We start from the raw sequence: 20,766 nt of genomic DNA, 5'->3' as shown, positions 1-20,766 counted from the left end.
CCATCTCAAAACATCCGTCGAGGTCCATCAAATTGGTTTAAAATAAGATATAACTCCCACTTTGTACTAATAAGGTATTATACAGTCGGAACCTCCCGTCTTTTGCCTTTCTTTACTGGTTTTGAACTTTGTGTAGTCAGTAAATCCCTCTCAGGTGTCACTTCTAAAGAACCTAAAACTACACCTTTACAAGTTGGGTAATGGCATAAGACTGTAGGTTCTGTCAACGGCACTTTCAGTAGCATACTTTTAGTTTTATATGCCAAATGAGGAAATCTACATTGGCTACATTGTTGGCTTATGGTTTATTTAACATTAAAATTTTTTTAAATTGCCTAGACACAGAAAAGTTTAACTTTAACTTATAAAAATTTCTTTAGAATATATCTAACTAACCTTTGTATACTGTATATAGATTTTGTTTTTAGTTATATTCCAACGATTCGTTGCTTAGCTTAGTTGCTGCCTCAGATGGAAAATTTTTTTGTTTTTTCCAAAATTCTAAACCTTATGTTTGTTTTCTATTTCTATAGATCTACGAAATCCGAAAAAATGTATCCCTCTATGATGTCAAGAGGTTCTGAAGTCGAAATTGAACCATACTACTGCCTACCAGTAGGCGCCACACATAATGGCGTCATCTCAGCTCAAATGGCTGCAGCTGCGGCTGCTGCAGCCGCTAATGCTCAAACGTCGAATAATGCGGGTACTACGGTGGCCTGGAGTCAACCCACATCGCCTACACCCATAAATCGGGGTTATGCTGGTCCCATGTCACCAACTCATTGTAATACGGCCGGTATGACAAATATGGCGGGAACAACCGCTAGTCATAGACTAACGTATCCCAAGAAAAATGATGAAGGTAAATCAGATTATATCACAAAAACTAATACCAATAAAATCAAAAACACCAAATATTTGACAAAATTGCTTATCATTATTTTGGAAGAACCAATCATTTTTGATGTTAGTTCATTTGAGTTCGCTTAAGTAAAATATCGCTTAAACGCATAAGTGAGAAACTTGGATTCTTTTGAAAATTATCTGCAGTTGAAAAATTCGAATCATCAATAAAATTTGCAATAAATAACTTGTCATCTCGCTAATAGATGTCTTTGACATGATATGAGAGCTCTTTTTCAAATCAAGTTTTTTTATTTATAAGTGTGCGGTAAAATGAAAAATCGCTTATGCCTTAAAGGTTAATTGACAATGATTTCACCTATCCGAACTAAGTTTAACTGAAAATTACGGAAAAGAAAAAGATCTCTTATCCGGTTTTGACTGTAGTAACTATAAAAATTATAATTCCGATTTTAAATGTAGAAATCAAAAATTCTTCATATTTTAATCCTGGACAGTCAAGCACATACTACTTTACCATATTCGAAATTATTTTTTTTCTCATGCAATTTTTCCCATAACTTTTCTTCTTAAATTTAGGATAAAAAAATTTCAATTATTCGCCTAAAACCGTTAGACTTCAACTATTTAAAAAAAAATTGTTTAATATTCTCCTAACATGCATGTTACCAAAAAATTTAATGCAAAATTTCCTTTTTTATTAAAGGAGTCATAAAAACTGCTTTTCAGTGTATGTTATGTTGAACCTTAAGTTATAAAATACTCATAAATATCCTTTATTGTCTTCTCTTTTAGTTCACGGTAGTGCTGCTTCATTGTTATCTGGAGGTAGTTCATTGTATGGCACATCAGAAGAGAGACAGGCCCATGAAATACGTCGACTTAAAAGGGAACTCATAGAAGCTCGAGAACAAGTCCTGAGCCTGAGTAGCCAGTTATCAACAAATGTAAGTAAAAATAACAAATTATTTCTATACACCGACGTAGCCAGAGGGGACCTGGGTCCCCTACCGCCCCAAATTATATTTCAAAAGAACATTTTTTAATAAAATTTTTCATAAAAACCAAATTTCAATGAGTTTCTCTCAAGACATTTTCTAAAGACAAAATTTCATTGAAATTTTTTCTAAAGACAAAATTTCAATAAAATTTTTTCTAAAGACAAAATTTCAATAAAATTTTGTCTAAAGACAACTTTTCAACAAAATTTTCTCTTAAGACAAAATTTTAATGAGATTTTCCTAAAGACAAAATTTCAATGAGATTTTTTCTAAAGACAAAATTTCAATGAAATTTTTTCTAAAGACAAAATTTCAATGAAATTTTTTCTAAAGACAAAATTTCAATGAAATTTTTTCTAAAGACAAAATTTCAATGAAATTTTTTCTAAAGACAAAATTTCAATGAAATTTTTTCTAAAGACAAAATTTCAATGAAATTTTTTCTAAAGACAAAATTTCAATGAAATTTTTTCTAAAGACAAAATTTCAATGAAATTTTTTCTAAAGACAAAATTTCAATGAAATTATTTCTAAAAACAAAATTTCAATGAAATTTTTTCTAAAGAAAAAAATATAAATGAAATTTTGTCTAAAGACAAAATTACAATGAAATTTTTTCCAAAGACAAAATTTCAATGAAATTTTTTCTAAAGGCTCCCCTCGAAATATTTTTTTAAAAACAAAATTTCAATAATATTATATGTACAGGCAAAATTGCAATTTTTATTTATAAAGAAAAATTTTAATTAAAAGGTAAAATTTCAATGAACTTTTTTAGAAAAATTGCAATAAAAACCAAATTCTTATAAAATTTTTTCTGAAGAGATAAAATTAAGCCGAGGTCCACCTAAAAATTTGATTTTTAAAAACAAAATTTCAATGAATGTTTTATCCAAACGTCAATAAATTTTTCCTAAAGAAAAAAAAAGAAATTTTCTAAAAACAAAATTTTGCCCAAGTCTGGCCGCCTCCAAATTAGTTTTGGAAAGAAACATTTTTTAAATACAAGATTGACCAGCCAACTTTCATTTTAATTTCATTTTGTTTTTATTAATCAACCACTACCCACACGTTAAATTGATGGAGTTAAAATTGTTCAAGTTTCATGTTAACGAAAAAATTCGAAAACTCCCTTAACAGAGAAATGTCTTCAAACGGATTTTGTTACACCCAACTAGTGAAAAGACTAACCCTGCAACATGAAGGACTTTCAAAAACAGGATGCTAAATATAGGTATACTGAGCAATAGGTTACCTTTCTAAAATCAACCTCGAAAAAAGAATATCTTAGTCAGAAGCTACCTGCTACTAACCACATCCCTAATTGTTTTCATACCACTCCCCTATTGTGTGCCCACGTACGTGCCCGTGGTTGTTAGCCACGAAGACCGGGCAATGTCATAGGTCTCATCGTCTTCCCGACATGACCTACACATTAGAGCTGGCAAACTGTCGATAATCGCAATACTCGATATTTTCGATATCTATAGTAATAAATATCAATAGTATCGATACCATTGTTAATTTCCCATCACCGATTTAAATAAGTCAATTGGAGGTCATGAGAGAATCCACCCGTGTAGCATGAACATCCAGATGGCAATACCAGAGTTCCCGTCAATTTCATAGCCGCAGTGGTTACCTCACATTTAATCTGTATTTCTATGAGTCTGATTTCTAGTCTCCAGCCACTTGTTGGCGTGGTCCTCATCGCCTCGCCTATGCTCATACAAAATGTTCCCTAAACCTTTTTTATTATCTTTATGTTGCTCTATCTCTATATCGCAGTCGAACAAACTACCGAGGCGTAAATAAGTATTGGTTTAATCACGCTCCTAAGGCCCAGTGAATTTTCCTCGGATTCAGACCCCATACATAGTGCCCAACATATGTGAGCCTTATCCGTACGCTTCTGTTGCGGAAACGTGGTGCGTCAATTGGGCCACCTTCGTCTTCTTTGTGAATAGGCATATTCCGGTCTTCTGTGGGTTGACTTTCAGACCACTAGCTCTAGCCAAGACGTATGCCATCCACAAAACACTTTCGCCTTTCCGCATAGCTAATTCAAATTCCTATCCCTGAAGAATTTTAACATCGTCTAGATAGTAGAAGAGTTCAAATCCCTCCTCAGTCAGCATGCGTAATGGGTTATTTAGGACTGACGATAGTATGACCTCTGTGACGTGCCCTGTGACACTTTCGCCCTTATCTTTATGACATGAAAACCACAATTTATCCACCTTTTCTTAGCAGATGGTTTATCATATTGAGCAATAGTTGCATGAAATTTGTACAAATCCATCAAAAATGGATTTTTGATCTATTGAAATGAAATACGAAGGAGAATTTGAGTACATCATTTGAGCAGAATGTAGGAAATTTGTTATAAAAATTGGCCCAAAAGTATTTTCTTCAGATATATACATATTTTTTTTAAATGCTTTCAGTTTGCGTATTATATTATGGAAATAAATAGAATTTTAAACCGATTGTCGAAATCGGGACAATATCCTGTTGAAAACATATAACCAATGTGCAATATTGCAATGGCCCATCTGCATTAAGAGTAAGCTTCATAACAACTAAATTCACGTTTTAAAATATTTATTACTTTATCTCCACAAAAATTGTAAAATAAAAGTATAAAAAAAAATTATTAATGCATTTAAACAAAAAAAAAATAAAAAAGTTATCAACTTGGGCTCGTCCGGGATTTGAACCCGGGACCTCCCGCACCCTAAGCGGAAATCATACCCCTAGACCAACGAGCCATATGTCTAACGCTGCACAATTTTAGTTTTGTCGTGCCCAGCAAAGAGTAAGAGGCAATGAGAAACAACAAATATGGTATGTGGTAAGAGCGCAGTAGGAAAATTTTTCGAAAATAAAAATGAAGAGAATAATAAAATAATTAAAACGACATAGTCAATTAAAACCATATAACTTCAATGTAACAGAAATAATTTAGTAAAATATTCAAAAAAAAAAAGAGAACTAGTTTTTGAATTATTTTATCAATGAAAATATAATCAATCAAAAAATATTCAAGACGACCATTTTGCCTACGCGTCTACTTTGCTTTGTACAAACACACGAACAACAAACATTGCTTGCCTTCATGGCATTGTGAACACACACCCATCATATACTCACCATGGATGTATACGCGTTGCCAACCATTTTGAGTAATATTTTTAGTCTACACCACAGAGTTGTACTTAAAGAGTAGCAGACAAATAAAAGAACAACAAACCAAAATCAAGTGGTGAAAAACTCTGCCAAAACAAAAATCAAGCGTATAGAACAACAACCCCTTTGAAGTTACACTAGGAAAATCTCGCAAAACAAAAAGAGATCTAAAACTTAATACACAATATGTAGCAACATTCCGTGTTGAATTGGATAGTTCACCAACATTTGTTGGCAGTAAGCCAAAATTTTATGAATAATTTCAGCGCTGTTTAAGCAACCCCAAATTATTAGAACACATTGCATGGCAGCTGTATATGAAAACCCATAACTTTTGAGGTTTACTGCAACATAATGTTGCCTGCAACTAACCTCAGCCACCATGAGTTTAATGAAACTAAGTAACTACCCCACTGGACAGGGGAGAATGATAAATGTAACGAACTTGAAAAAAAACAAGCATTAAATGTAATAAATGTTTACTGACTGGGAACAAACTTTTGCCTTATGCCTCTTATCGTGGAATTTTTTAGATAGGTAAAAAATTACCTACTCATTGCTAATAAAAAAGTAAAGTTCAGAAAGTGTGGCAGTATTAGACATACACTATAAAGGCCGAAACAGAATGAGCGCTTTGAGCTTTGTTTTTGAACGTGGCGTTGCAAAAATGCAACTCTGAACACAAAACCCACAAAAGTAAAGCAGAAAAGTTTGTTTGCAGAGTTGCATTCTTCAAAGCAACGCTCAAAAACAAAGCTCAACAAGCTCATTCTGTTTGAGCCTTATGAAACGGGAGCAAACTTCTCACATATCAATGAGTGCTGTCCATTTTAAGTTTAAGCTCAATGAAAGCGCGAAGTTTTACACCTTTGAAAACTAGTGTGTTTTCGCCAGATAGGTGGACGAGCATGGGTAAATCGGTTTATAATGTGAAGGTCTCAGATATGTCGGTGTGATACAAATGGATTGGCGAAATTACTATCCTACACCATATGGTGTAGAGTATAAACACATGAGTTATTGGTCTAAGTTAGACAATATAAAAAAGATGAAACTATCATCACAGATAATTTTGAAAAACAACAAGTTTGGTCAAAAAAGCGACGACAAAATTTGTTAATTTTGCTGCATCAATTTATTTAAAGTGATCGAAAATACAAATTTGTTGTTGAAAGGCACTCATTGCAAACCAAGATATAACAAACAACAATAATACATCCATAAAGCTGCCATTACACGATCACCCATGTCATAGTAACTTCAAAAATAGTAACTCTGGAATCCACCGCAGCGCAGAGGTGTGATACAAATGGTCCGCCTATGACGCAACGTGTCCGGCTATGACGCTGAACGTCTGGGTTCGAATTCTGGCTGGTACATCAGAAAATTTTTCTGATATATCAGGAAATTTTTCAAATGTCGCCAGCATTAGGAGGGAATGAACTCCTAATGCTGGCGACATTTGTGAGATACTTTGCCATGTATGAACTTCTCCCAAAAGAGGTGTCTGCGGCACGTTGTTTGGACTCGGCTATAAAAAGGAGGTCCCCTATCATTGAGCTTAAAATTGAACCGGACAGCACTCATTAATTTGTGGGGAGTTTGCCCCAGTTTCTTAATGGAGTGTTCATAGGCAAATTTGCATTTTTATTTGCAATTCTAAAAGTTGTGCACGTGATACGTACAAAAAATTGACAAATGGATATTGGAATAAATATACTTTTTTTTTCTCTTATTTATATCGAGCAGTTATTTCATCGTATTTACATGAATACATTTTCTATAAAACAAATACAATACAAAGAGAATACGTGACGATTAGAGCGCGCTATTTGACATACATAAGGCATGTCTTGCGAATACAGAAAGTGACAGCTCATATACATGTCTGATCGTTCAATAGGAGCTTAAGCAAAACAAAAAAACACACCGATCTTTCAGCAATAAGGTGGTTTTAAAGAAATAATAACGACCTTATGGAATGACCAGCATAGCCGTCGAATCTTAGTCCAATAGAAAATTTGTGGTACGATATCGAAAATGCAATAGCCACAGCAAAACCCAATAATAATAACAAGGGACCTGGCGAAAACTCCGAAGAAAAGGTACAAGAATATAACAGATTCACTGGAACGAAGTTTAACGCAGCATAGGTTGTTCAATAAAAAATTATTTATAAGAACTAATGTATTTTAAAGATATTCGTACAATTTTTTTTTTAATTTATCTGACTGTTATGTCAAGTTTTAGTCATAACTGCTATTTTTTTGACCGCCCTTAATTCAGAAATAAACACATTTTAGAACTTTTTTGAGAACACGTTAAACTTTTTGCTTTTAATAAAGGGTAAAAAATAAAAGGTCAGACAATGCCTGTAAATCTAGAAAAAATATTATATGCTTCCAAACAAAACTATAATTTTTTATAAGTTTAAAATTTCTATTATTCTGCGCTGCTATTTTTCCGACCGCGGCTGTACCAATTTTAACAAATAATGTCTTCGAGTCAATGTTAAAATTCGTTGAAAATTTTAAATTTTACATACAAATTTGGTAGTTGGTTTTTTCTAAGAGTTATTTTTTATCTGTGTTATGACCAAAATAAAAAGCGCAAAAACAAAATGTTATTCCTTAGAATATTTTTTTAAATGTTTAAATTTTTAGAAATTTTTTGGAAAATATACGAAATCGTATACAATTTATAAAAATAAAACTTCTATAAACAAATTGTCAAAAATTTTTCTAAGAATTTTTATTCAAAATGTTTTTTCTTTATTTGGTCTAGATCAGACCAGATATGGATGTATCACCCAAACAGATCGATCTCCTGATTTTAAGTCTTAGGCCCCTAAGAGGCTCATTTATTACCCGATATCGTTGAAATTCGCTGCACTGAGATGTGACATCCATGCCGATCCATATCGGACCGTATTAATATATAGCTGTCATACCAATTGAATTTCGCTAAAATTGGGAAACGAGTTGTATCCTAGACAATTTTTGCGAATATGAATATATATGACATATCGAGTGAACTCGCGATTTTTGGATCTTGGGACAAAAGTGTCTTGCTTCATATAGACACGAAAAGTACTGAATCAATTTTGTTGAAACTTTCAGAAAATGTTTAGGATAATCTAGAAGGATTATCAGGCTATATAATTTTGTGATGTTGGAAGGGGGGCGGACCCCATCTTTTACTCCAAACACAGCACACAAACTGAAAAATGGACCAATTGGGACAATATGGAACTCAAACCTAAAGAGGGACCTATCGGCACAATATGGGACTCAATGTATGGTATTTGGGAGTAGAATGCGAATCGGATATTAAACAAATAACAGCGTGCTAAGTTCGGCCGGGTCGAATCTTATATATCCTCCACTATGGATCGCATTTGTCGAGGTCTTTGCGCGGCATCTCTTTTTAGGCAAACAAAGAATAATGGATAAGAATTGTTATGCTATTGGAGATATATCAAGTTATAGTCCGATTCGGACCATAAGTGAATTGAATGTTGAAGACCATAGTAGATGTCATTGTGTAATATTTCAGCCCATTCAGAAAGGAAATGCGTCCTGTAGGGGCTCAAGAAGTCAAGATCCAATATCGGTTTATATGACAGCTATAACAGGTTGTAGACCGATTACCTCCATATATATTTGCACAGTTGTTGGAAGTGATATTAAAACACCACGTGCAAAATTTCAGCCAAATCGGACAATAATTGCGCCCTCTAGAGGCTCAAGAAGTCAAGATCCAAGATCGGTTTATATGGCAGCTATATCAAGTAATGAACCGATTTGAACCATACTTAGCACAGTTGGAAGTGATACCAAAACACCACGTGCAAAATTACAGTCTAATCGGACAGACTAAACTCAAGAAGTCAAGACCTAAGATCGGTTTATATGGCAGCTATATCAGTTTATATACCGATTTCAACCATACCTAACACAGTTGTTGGAAGTGATATTAAAACCCCACGTGCAAAATTTCAGTTAAATCACGCGATAATTGCGCTCTTTAGATGATCAAGAAGTCAAGACCCAAGATCGGTTTATATGGCAGCTATATCAAAACATGGACCGATTTCGCCCATTTACAATCCCAACCGACCTACACTAATAAAAAGTACTTGTGCAAAATTTCAAGCGCCTAGCTTTACTACTTTGAAAGACGGACGGACAGACAGACGGACGGACATGGCTAGTTCAACTTAAAATGTGGCCACGTTCAAGAATATATATATATATATATTTTATGGGGTCTTAGACGCATATTTTGAGTTATTACAAACGGAGTGACGAAATTAGTATACCCCCATACTATGGTGGAGGGTATAAAAATATATCAAAAGTCCCTTAATCAAGCGTGCATATGAGACATAAATGAAAAGGCTTTGAGAGTAAAGCGCAAAGGAAATTTGGAAAATTCCATGCTAAATCGATTGCTACGATATCTGTAACTTTACTATAAGTATTCAATATCAATGACTCTCAAATGATTTTGACACACAACTATTGGATTTCCCACTTTTCTACATCCATTCTTTAATAAGTCCCATATACCCACATACGATTTAAGTTCTTAAAACCAACCTTGTTTTATGTATAATTTTTTCCTGTATCCATGTCCTTCATCTGCATACACTGCCAGGCTAATTACACCCAGTTGCTTGACTATACTGAGTAAGTTACAGCAGTAATTGCTTGTGCAATTCAAACGCTAAGATTTTCTTCAAAAGAGTAGTTACGTACTTGAAAAATGTTACCATGTATAAATAGGAATCATTGGCATTGCCTTTTTGAAAGATGTTACAATGAAACAAACATTTGGAAGGTTATTTATATTTGAAAATCCTTAAAAAAATGTTTAACCAAAACGAAAATCACTATAATTTTTTAGGATAGATAAAAAAATAAAGTTATGAAATTTTTCCATATTTTTTCTGTATTGAAATTTGTATTTAATTGATAAAGAATGCAAAAATGTTCCCCATTCCTCCATAGAAAAATCATTTATATAAAAAAACCACACAGAAAAGTTTCTGATAACATTTAATCCTACTTTCAACCAACTGGATAAATGTCATGGCCTGACAATATTGTGGTGGCATTTCAAATGTCACCCAAGTTCTCTCTGGTTGTTCTAATCTTTTGTACAGAGCAGTAACATCTTTTGTTACCGTTATCAAAAGTGGGTCATGTTTTGGGTAAAACTTTCTCAAACCTCAAGTATGGGCTCTACCCTGTGTGTGATGATGTCTCTCTTATCGACTTTCAATACATTTTAATGTGATTCGATTGCCACCTATGGCGGTGTTGTATTAATGGAATTGAAAACACAGAACCATAACTTCACACCGCAGAAAATGTCATGGCTTCACAGAGATAACTGCAAACCTCCAACTTCCTTTAGATGGTTTCTCCACAGCAACAACTCCAAAGAAACCCCAACACAGCAGTGGCACCCAGCCAGCTTCCATTCCATAACATAACATCCCATCCCATGCTATGCCAGGCCATCTACAGTCAAAGCCAAGAAACCTTCATTGGTGGATGCCATAAAAGTGTGCATCCAACCGCCTCGTAAAGTATGCTGCATCCACAGCGCAGCATTGCAGCGTTGAAGTATGCGTTGGCATTATGACTATTTCTTTTCGCATTTTTACACTCGCACGGACGGACGGACAGACTTACTAAACTTACTGTCTGACTGACTGACACTCATATGTTGTACGAACATGACTGGAAGGAAGCATTATGCGAAACCATCATATCTCCCCACCACTGACCGCCAAATTGATGTTTAAGGAAAGTGCCGCAGAAGAAACTGCTGCCACAAGCGGCAATGGTAGAAAAAATTAAGAAGAAGAAAAAAACGCCATCCTAGCTTCCGCAAAATACAAAGTTTTTGCACCACAACTCAAATGGGGAACGGTGTATAGATGATAGCCGAGCAAAAAATGGATATGAAATATACGCTTTTCCACCAACTTTAAGATGGATGGAAGGCAATGGCAATATGTCTGTCTGTCTGATTGTTTGTTTGTTTTACTAACTGCTGTGGAAATATGCCGCAAGTTTGGTTTAAATTGAAATAACCAAACCAAATAGAAAATAATAACTCAGATTCCCTGGATAAGTTCTACGAACTCTTAGTTAAAGTTGATTTCTTCAAGATGAAAACTTTTATAATCTTGGAAAAATTACTCACTCAAACTTTTAAGAAGAGTTTCTTTCTAACCCCCTCTTATACAAATGCCATTGCTTTCATTGGAAATTAAATGGAAGCAGGTTTGTCAAAAACAAAAATCTATGGTGGATAAGCTTTGGTATTAAAAGTTCCAGAAAACAAGAATAATAGAAATAATCCTGAACGGACCCAACTAAATTTGACAAAAAGACTGACTGCTGTATAAAAAGTCCACGTTCCAATAGCTATATACTGACCCCCTTCTTGCTTCCTTTCAGTAATTGCCTCGTGTTCTCACTGGATCTGGATCCCCCCATAGGATCAATCCAAGACTGTGCCGATGGCAGCAGTGCCTCGCACTCGACTTCAAGGTTCATCTCAGGTATCCGATCGGAAACCTCTTCCCTTCCTCCCAGGTTTCCTATCGTCGCCTTGATTGTACCGCGATGGTATGAACTTCTCCCATCCTCAATCCAGTCTTCCATCGCCCTTAGTCTCATAGCCGCAGTGGCTGCCTCACACTTAATCTGTATGTCAATGGGTCGGATATCTAGAATAGTCTCCAGTGCCCTAGTGGGCGTGGTCCTCATCGCTGCGCCCCATGCCAAGACAACATGTTCTCTGAACCTGTTGTATGGTCCTAATGTTGCACTTTTTCTCCATAGCACTCCACCAAACTACTGAGGCGTAAGTAAGTATTGGTCTAAACACGCTCCTGTAGAGCCAGTGGACATCCTCGAATTCAGGCCCAATTTCGAGCATAGGGCTCGTCTACCCAGTTTCCAACATCTGTGAGCCTTCCCAGTACGATTCTGAATGTGACACTTCCAATTTAATTTCCTGTCCAAAATTACACCTAAGTATTTGACCTTGTCAGATATCGAAATCGTCTTATTGAGGAAACGTGGTGCGTTAAATTGGCCCACCTTCGTCTTCCTCGTAAAAAGGCATATTTCAGTCTTCTCTGGGTTAACATTGAGACCTCTGGGTCTAGCACAGTCGTATGCCATATGCAAGACCCTTTCGGCTCTTCTGCATAGCTCGTTTGGATCCTTACCCCTTAGAATTATTATAACATCGTCTGCGTAACAGACGGGTTCAAATCCCTCCTCAGTCAGCATCCGTAATTGGTCATTTATGGTGGTCACCCATAGGAGTGACGATAAAATGCCCAGCTATGGCGTGCCCTATGCCACTTTCTCCCTTATATTTATGCCATGGGACACACAATTTATCCACTTATTCCTTAGCATGTGGTTTATCCAGTCTCTAAGGACTGCGTCCACCCGGTACTGGTCTAAGGATTGGATCAGAGTGTCGGTCCGCACATTGTTAAAAGCCCCCTCGATGTCAATGCATACCGCCAGTGCATACGTTTTGGCGTCGAAGGATTCTTCTATTTTATGCACAACCTCGTGCAGGGCAGTCTCCACCGACCTTCCCTTGACATAGGCATGCTGTTTGTATTTGAGCAGTTCGCTGGATGTCCTACTCTTTATCATGGTATCCACAATACGTTCCATGGTTTTGAGTAGAAAGGATGTAAGGCTTATGGGTCTGTAGGCCTTTGGTGTCGCATAACTTGCCTTGCCGGGCTTGGGTATAAACACCACCCTTTTTCGGAGTATATGCAAGTCCCAGGCACGCTGTGAAAATTTTGGCCAGACGAGACGCAAGATAGTCTGCCTCTTTCTGTAGTAACGCCGGAAATATTCCATTAGGTCCCGGTGACTTAAATGGTTTGAAGCTCCTCAAGGATTCCTTCACCATAAATTCCGTATCATTGGTAAGATAGGATAATTTTTGAGGATTTTCCTAATCGTAGTCTACTACGAATTCGAAGCAGTTTTTCCCTAGAAACCAAATGGGCAACATCAATATCTGTGGAAATATGACAAAACCCCATTTATAAACAAAAAGTTTTGTAGGCTAATTTAAGGCTTTTTGTGGCAATATGACACCTCGAGTTCTGGGTTTTTTTTTTCTTTTTTCCACAGATATGTTTTTAACTAAAAAATCGAAAGATCGAGTTTTTGTAAAAAAAAGAAGCTTGTCGTCAAAAACCGGAAGCTCGTTTTGGTAAAGAACTACGTCTCCCTTGGAAAGTGTATTACAATAGAACTTGTCGTGGATTACAATTTTGACAACCGCCTGGAGAGTGTTCTATGATCCTTACAAATTGACCAACTCTAATCATTATACATTTCTGGTTAATTTAACCAACTTTTTTCTCAATTAAACCTAATGTAAGATAAAGTATTTAAATATGATATATCGTAATTAGTTATAAACTATGATATACAAAACTCAAATAACTATCTATCTACTTCTTTCTAATCGTTATAAAAGTCGTGGCATATCCATCCGAATCAAATCGTTGGTGTTCTACCTTTTTTTTTAATAATAATTATGGCAATATATAAAATGCAGCTATTGAGAGAGTAATGAACAAATATTCTTTTACCGTGACAGAATGATGGATAGTACCAAGCCTTATTCCACCAACTCCACATGAAATGACGAACCAGTTACATTTTATGCTGATGCCTTATCCATTTTTGTACTGAATGACCGACAAAACATTTCTCCCATGTCCGTCCGTCCGTCTGTCTAGTGGTCTATCGTACTGCTGTGTGAAGTGCGAATGAAGCACCATAATGAAAAGTTGTGGGCAGCAGCATCAGCCACATTAGTAACAACTGCAGTTTGCACAAAACCAGTGACCAGTGATGACAGGCCGTAGTGGTCTTTTGGTCTTTCGTAATGGTCTTCTGGTTAGTTGTTCAATGTTTTGGTTGATTGTAAAAAACATAACATAACAGCGGGAACAACAATTGGCCCCTGAATGATTCGTCTTTGAAGAAAACAAGTCCAAATAGTCATAGATGCTGCCTGACAAGTACCCTTCATCATGGTTCTTATGAAGAAGAGGATCTAAGCTGAGGATTAGCAACAGGTGACATTAGTAGAAGAAATCATTCATGAAAGTTTGAACTTTTGTTGGATCGGTAAATTTGGGATTTATAAAAGTGTTTGTTTGTGTTAGAAACATATCCATTAATACTAACGGCAGATTTTGGTTGTTCAAAAAAAATGTTGTCGAAATATACTTTAATAGAAAATTCGTGGTTACTAATGATATAAGGATGACCTCAGTCAAGAGGGAAGTTCAAAACAAGTTAAAAAGTTTGGCTGCTCCAAATCTTATATACCCTCCGTTATGGATCACATTTCTCAAGTTCTTTCCAAGGTTTATCTTTATAGATTTACTAGCTGGCCCGGTGTGCTTCGCCATTGTCCACATTCGAAAATAATTAATATTCGTATTTAACTCAAATACCTTTCTTTAAATACCATAGAGTCCCTTTTAGTAAACATGTTCATTTGGGCTTCCACCTAAATTTTTATATAATTTTCGTATTCTACCTCCAATTAGCTTTCATTTGATACCCATATTGCCCCAATCGGTATACATTCCATTTTTGGGCGGCTTTGGGATTGGGGCGTTCCCCTCGATAGTTCGGGTCAAATTGTTATATAAATATCATACTCTCCTCATAAATACCCTTTCTTTGATTACCATATTGTACCAATTGGCAAACGTGTCCGTTTGGGCGTCCCCCACGATTGACCCAAAAGTTTTATACCAATTTTGTGATTTTGGGTTACCATAAGGGGACATAAAAAATTTAACTTAAATCGATGCACCCATTCCCAAGAAAATTTCATGAAAATCGGTCGGAAAAGGGGGACATATTTACATACATCTAATCCCGTAATCGGCTCTATATTCGCTTTATATACCAAAAAGTAACCTCGAAAAAGAAAATCTCTTAGGAATTCCGTACTACTTACAAAATTCTTAATTGTTTTCCAAACCACGCCCCTATGTTGGTTCATGTCTTGTATGGGGACACACGCCACTTAATTGCCGGTGCACAGTGGGCCAAATGGCAAAAAAATTGGAAATAAGTCTACAACTTTTTATCTGTTGATTTTAGCCATACAAAATGTTCTAGACATTTGTAGAGGAGGACATAGGCTTTCAGAAAAGTGCTGTTGTTGGTCCATATCTTTAATACAGGGTGAGCTACAGGGTGTCAAAGTTGACCACTTTTGACTTCTCCAAGCTTCTGGGGGCCATAACTTTTGATCTACTCAACCGATTTACATGATTTAGGACTCTAGAGAAAGAGCTTGACAAGATCTAAAAAACTTATGCATAAAGTACCATGCCATCGTGTACTGTTAAGGAGTTATGAATTGTTTAATTTTAAAATATGAAAATTTGGCCTTGGTTTTTTTCAGTGTTTTTTAAATAACTCCGTCAATTTTAAAGCTATAAACTTCATACTTCACACAAATTATGCCAGCATATGTGTGCATAAAATACAAAAGGAATCACGTGAATATCTTTGGCGGTTTAAAAATGGCATCGTTTTCAATATGAAAAATATTTTTTTTGTCAAAAAATTGCAAAATTTTTCAAAAAAGATACTCCCATTTCCTTTAAGTTTTCGCAAACTTTGGCCATCAAAGCATTATCATTTCTTTCCATTTTCACAAAGTCGAGGTATTAAGAAAAGTTTTAAGTGCTAATTTGGCTAATTTCGATATCAAACAACACCGTTATCTTAAGACCAAAATGGCCAATTTTTTTACTAAACTTCAAAAGTTTCTCACTGGAAAAAAAGTTCCACGGGGATTTTTTCGCTTTTTTTGAACTTAAATGAAAGCTTAAAATGTTCCCAACATTTTAAGGTATGTCTCGCCATATCCTAGCCATAAATGAGATCGTAGCGATCAAAATACTGAAAAAAGTCAATTTTCAAGTAGTGCTATATTCATTGCTAAAAAACAAGTATTACGTCACATTTTATTGCAAAGATGTTAAATAAACTTTTATTTGGTAACACTTCTTCTACAAAACACAAAAAGAATCATGGAAATATCTCTATTCTATTCCATTTTATGGAACCGGCAATAAAAAAGTCAATTTTTCAAAAAAGTCGAATTTCCCAAATTTTGTTTTTGTTGTCCTAATTGCACATGACACACTATAGCCATATTTACGCAAATTTTCATACCTTTCCAACGATGTATAAAACATTTCTCAACTCGGATTCTATCTACTCTAAAATTCATTTACACTTCATTAAACTCTATATAAAAATGTCTATTTGTGAAATGGAACCTTATATGGGGCCTACACTAAAACATTGATAGATTTGCCCAGGGTTTACAATACAAATGTGTTAGAATAAAAAAAGGTCTCCTGCCAAAGTTTAAAAAAATTGGAATAAAAATATGTGTTTTAGAGCGAAAACACTTCGCATCGGCGTGCGTTTATATGTATATTAGCTACTCCCAAAATAAAAAAGCATTTTAGTTTTGTATTATTTGATTTTATTCTCTACCAAATAATCTAAGGTATCAAAATTTAAAAGCTCTTTAATTTGAATGGCATCGGGATCGTCCTTATCTATATCGTCACATATTTTTGGTAGCCATTTAGTTCTGATGCTGTATAGTACCGGATCAGACGATAACAATAAATATTGAAGTAAATCATAATTTTGGTTAAATTTGGTGCTCTTTCGGGTATTGAAAAGCCGGAACTGTTTAACATCTCTATTACGGGATTCCTGAGCTTCTTCTGTAAGTTCTCCTAACGGAAGTATGTTGTATTCCACAATTTCCTTGCCATGATGTAAGACTTTATGTACTGTCGGTGTTAAAGCTTTCCACGAATATAAATCAGATAAAATGTTTTTTGTGTCATTACTATAAGCTTCAAATTTGGTTGAATTTATCATCTTTTTGCTATTGATTACAGCCAAAATCACTTTGAATCGTCTTAGCAAGTGTTCATCAAGACCGGTTATTTTAGATGTCGATACGGGGTCCTCAAAAAACCGCCTTGCCGAGTTGCCATCATTTGTGCTTCCGTATCCGTAAAGAGGTTTATCTATTATAAGTCCCTTTTGTTTAAACTCCAACTGGATTCGATTCTTCTCTTCCTGCCTCATTTTGTGAAGATCTTGGTTGTTTCTAGCAGAGACATCGCGGTTTCCAGGGCTAGTCCGATATTTAAGGTCATACGATAAATGCAAACAATACTCCATGAATCGAATTCTACAGTGCAGGGGCGAAATACCGAAATTGAGCGCATTTTCGTTTACTAAATTTTCATCAGACTTGTCCTCGAATTGCCCATTCTTCTTGCCACAAATATTGCATCTCCAATTGGACATAACGCCAGTTAATGCGTTTGCCACCTTTCCATCGATCATAGTGAGTTGTAGTTGAAACGAAACTTTTATATTTCTTCCCAATTGGTTTATAACAATCATGGGTAATGCAGCAATTTCTTCCTTTATTTCGTTCACCAAAGATCGTGTTGTGTTCCGGTCTTCCTTTGTATACTCAAACCGAATTGGGCGACATAAATATTTTGACCCAGGTGTTCTATTTATCCATATATCTTGAAATGCATTTTCTTTCGATGATGAAGATTGGTCCTTGTACAATCTCATTCTCAATGGTACTAATGATGCCATGAAAATTGATGCGAAGTTGGTATCTATTTCTGTTTGTTGCTTATATTCGGAAAATCCAGATGATCCATCACAACCCCATTTGCTGATCAAAACCACTTCGGAATTATTACATGTGTTCAACTGTTCTTCAGTAAAATTAGAAATAATTCTAACAGCTGTATTTTCAACAAGATCAGCAAGTTTCACTCTTGCTTTTAATTCGTCCACGTATATATTTGATGGCACCATTTTCGTCCTGGTGTTGTACAATTTATGTTTTGAGGGTAAACAACCCCATCCTTTTTCACGAAGAGCCTTCCTCATTGTTGAGTATTTGTTTCTTGAGAGGCCTAGGTTCAAAATCAGGGCCAGTGCATCTTCCTCCGTGAATTCTGTAGTCGATTTTGGAGTTGGAATACTTTCTACCATTCTCTTTACCCTTTTCGGAGATGCTAATGGTAAAACATCGACAATTCGTCCAACATTTTTTGGTTGTGTTTTTAACAATGCTGTTTTGAACGTATCTTTTATTAAATTTGGCGGATGTGCCGCCAATAGTTCCTCTTGTTTTTTCTTTTTGGTTTTCTCCGTAACTTCGTCGTATGCTTTGCTAGGCCGGCCGGGAATCAGCGGTTTAATTTCAATAAGTAGATCCGATTTCAGCCACTTCTCATACATTTTGAAAAACTTGATTTTTGCGAATGAACATTCTGGCAACCTTCTCTCAAATGATTTGTAGAATTTTTCAAGTTTGTCTAAAGCGTCTTTATTTAGCCTTATTCCATATATGTGGTCCAAAGTGTAAACAAGTTCCTTAAATGACTCCGTGTATGATTTGGAATCATTTTTGATGTCCCATACAATTTTCGAAAGAGTGGAATACTTCAGTATGACTTCCATAACTTATAAATGTCCTTTACGCCTCTACAAAATATAATGAAGAAAATTTGGATTTTGTTCAAATATTTATGCAATATATTCACAATTAATGACCCATTTCAGGTATCAGACGCAATCGTAAAAAGGGGTCCAAAGTGCCTCTTTTTACTTACTCTTCTATAATTATTTACCTGGACTCGAATTTGGTTAAAAAAAATGACAATGAATTTTTTATGGGTAGGTTTTTTCACATTCATTGATACGGTGGATTTCCTAGGAATTCGACATAGCGAAACAGGTAACATTTGTCTGCATCAAATCTTAACACAAATATATATATATATGCAGGTATATTTCTAGGTTACTTTTTATTCAAAAATCATCAGCTTACATTAAAAATAGATGTAGGTACTATACAAACGCACGCCGATGCGAAGTGTTTTCGCTCTAAAACACATATTTTTATTCCAATTTTTTTAAACTTTGGCAGGAGACCTTTTTTTATTCTAACACATTTGTATTGTAAACCCTGGGCAAATCTATCAATGTTTTAGTGTAGGCCCCATATAAGGTTCCATTTCACAAATAGACATTTTTATATAGAGTTTAATGAAGTGTAAATGAATTTTAGAGTAGATAGAATCCGAGTTGAGAAATGTTTTATACATCGTTGGAAAGGTATGAAAATTTCCTTTACGATAAGGTATGTTGCGTAAATATGGCTATAGTGTGTCATGTGCAATTAGGACAACAAAAACAAAATTTGGGAAATTCGACTTTTTTGAAAAATTGACTTTTTTATTGCCGGTTCCATAAAATGGAATAGAATAGAGATATTTCCATGATTCTTTTTGTGTTTTGTAGAAGAAGTGTTACCAAATAAAAGTTTATTTAACATCTTTGCAATAAAATGTGACGTAATACTTGTTTTTTAGCAATGAATATAGCACTACTTGAAAATTGACTTTTTTCAGTATTTTGATCGCTACGATCTCATTTATGGCTAGGATATGGCGAGACATACCTTAAAATGTTGGGAACATTTTAAGCTTTCATTTAAGTTCAAAAAAAGCGAAAAAATCCCCGTGGAACTTTTTTTCCAGTGAGAAACTTTTGAAGTTTAGTAAAAAAATTGGCCATTTTGGTCTTAAGATAACGGTGTTGTTTGATATCGAAATTAGCCAAATTAGCACTTAAAACTTTTCTTAATACCTCGACTTTGTGAAAATGGAAAGAAATGATAATGCTTTGATGGCCAAAGTTTGCGAAAACTTAAAGGAAATGGGAGTATCTTTTTTGAAAAATTTTGCAATTTTTTGACAAAAAAAATATTTTTCATATTGAAAACGATGCCATTTTTAAACCGCCAAAGATATTCACGTGATTCCTTTTGTATTTTATGCACACATATGCTGGCATAATTTGTGTGAAGTATGAAGTTTATAGCTTTAAAATTGACGGAGTTATTTAAAAAACACTGAAAAAAACCAAGGCCAAATTTTCATATTTTAAAATTAAACAATTCATAACTCCTTAACAGTACACGATGGCATGGTACTTTATGCATAAGTTTTTTAGATCTTGTCAAGCTCTTTCTCTAGAGTCCTAAATCATGTAAATCGGTTGAGTAGATCAAAAGTTATGGCCCCCAGAAGCTTGGAGAAGTCAAAAGTGGTCAACTTTGACACCCTGTAGCTCACCCTGTATTAAAGATATGGACCAACAACAGCACTTTTCTGAAAGCCTATGTCCTCCTCTACAAATGTCTAGAACATTTTGTATGGCTAAAATCAACAGATAAAAAGTTGTAGACTTATTTCCAATTTTTTTGCCATTTGGCCCACTGTGCGGTGTCTGTTAGCCGCAAAGCCGGGCAATGACATAGGATGCTCCACAATCTCATCAACTTCTCCGCATGCCCTAGACATCCTATCACTTGACGCACAGATTTTTCGTTGTCCTGTGTGTCCCGGTATGATACACATACCTATACTGACCTGCTTCTTACTTCCTTTCAGCAATAGCCCGGCTATTTTCACGAGCCGGATCTCTCCATGGGATTTTCGTCGTTCTATCGACCGTTTCGCTGTTCC

The 20,766-nt window shown here is 35.2% G+C and overlaps 1 protein-coding gene and 1 non-coding gene across 7 annotated transcripts in view; one reads left to right on the top strand and one right to left on the bottom strand.

Moving 5' to 3' along the window:
- LOC106088247 (protein sickie) overlaps positions 1–20,766 on the top strand; it is a 348,338-nt gene that overhangs the window by 228,008 nt on the left and 99,564 nt on the right. For all 6 annotated transcript variants that reach the window (XM_059365006.1, XM_059365005.1, XM_013253689.2 and 3 more), the window contains 2 exons: positions 534–865; positions 1,663–1,814. In XM_059365006.1, the coding sequence (XP_059220989.1) occupies positions 534–865; positions 1,663–1,814 (484 nt within the window). The remainder of the gene's footprint in view (positions 1–533; positions 866–1,662; positions 1,815–20,766) is intronic.
- Trnap-agg (transfer RNA proline (anticodon AGG)) lies at positions 4,568–4,639 on the bottom strand. Its single transcript has one exon. It is a non-coding gene; the product is annotated as a tRNA-Pro (tRNA).

The sequence above is a fragment of the Stomoxys calcitrans genome, chromosome 3 (genome assembly GCF_963082655.1).
Source record: "Stomoxys calcitrans chromosome 3, idStoCalc2.1, whole genome shotgun sequence".
In the NCBI taxonomy this organism is placed as follows: domain Eukaryota; kingdom Metazoa; phylum Arthropoda; class Insecta; order Diptera; family Muscidae; genus Stomoxys; species Stomoxys calcitrans.
This window is presented reverse-complemented; position numbering and strand designations above follow the sequence as displayed.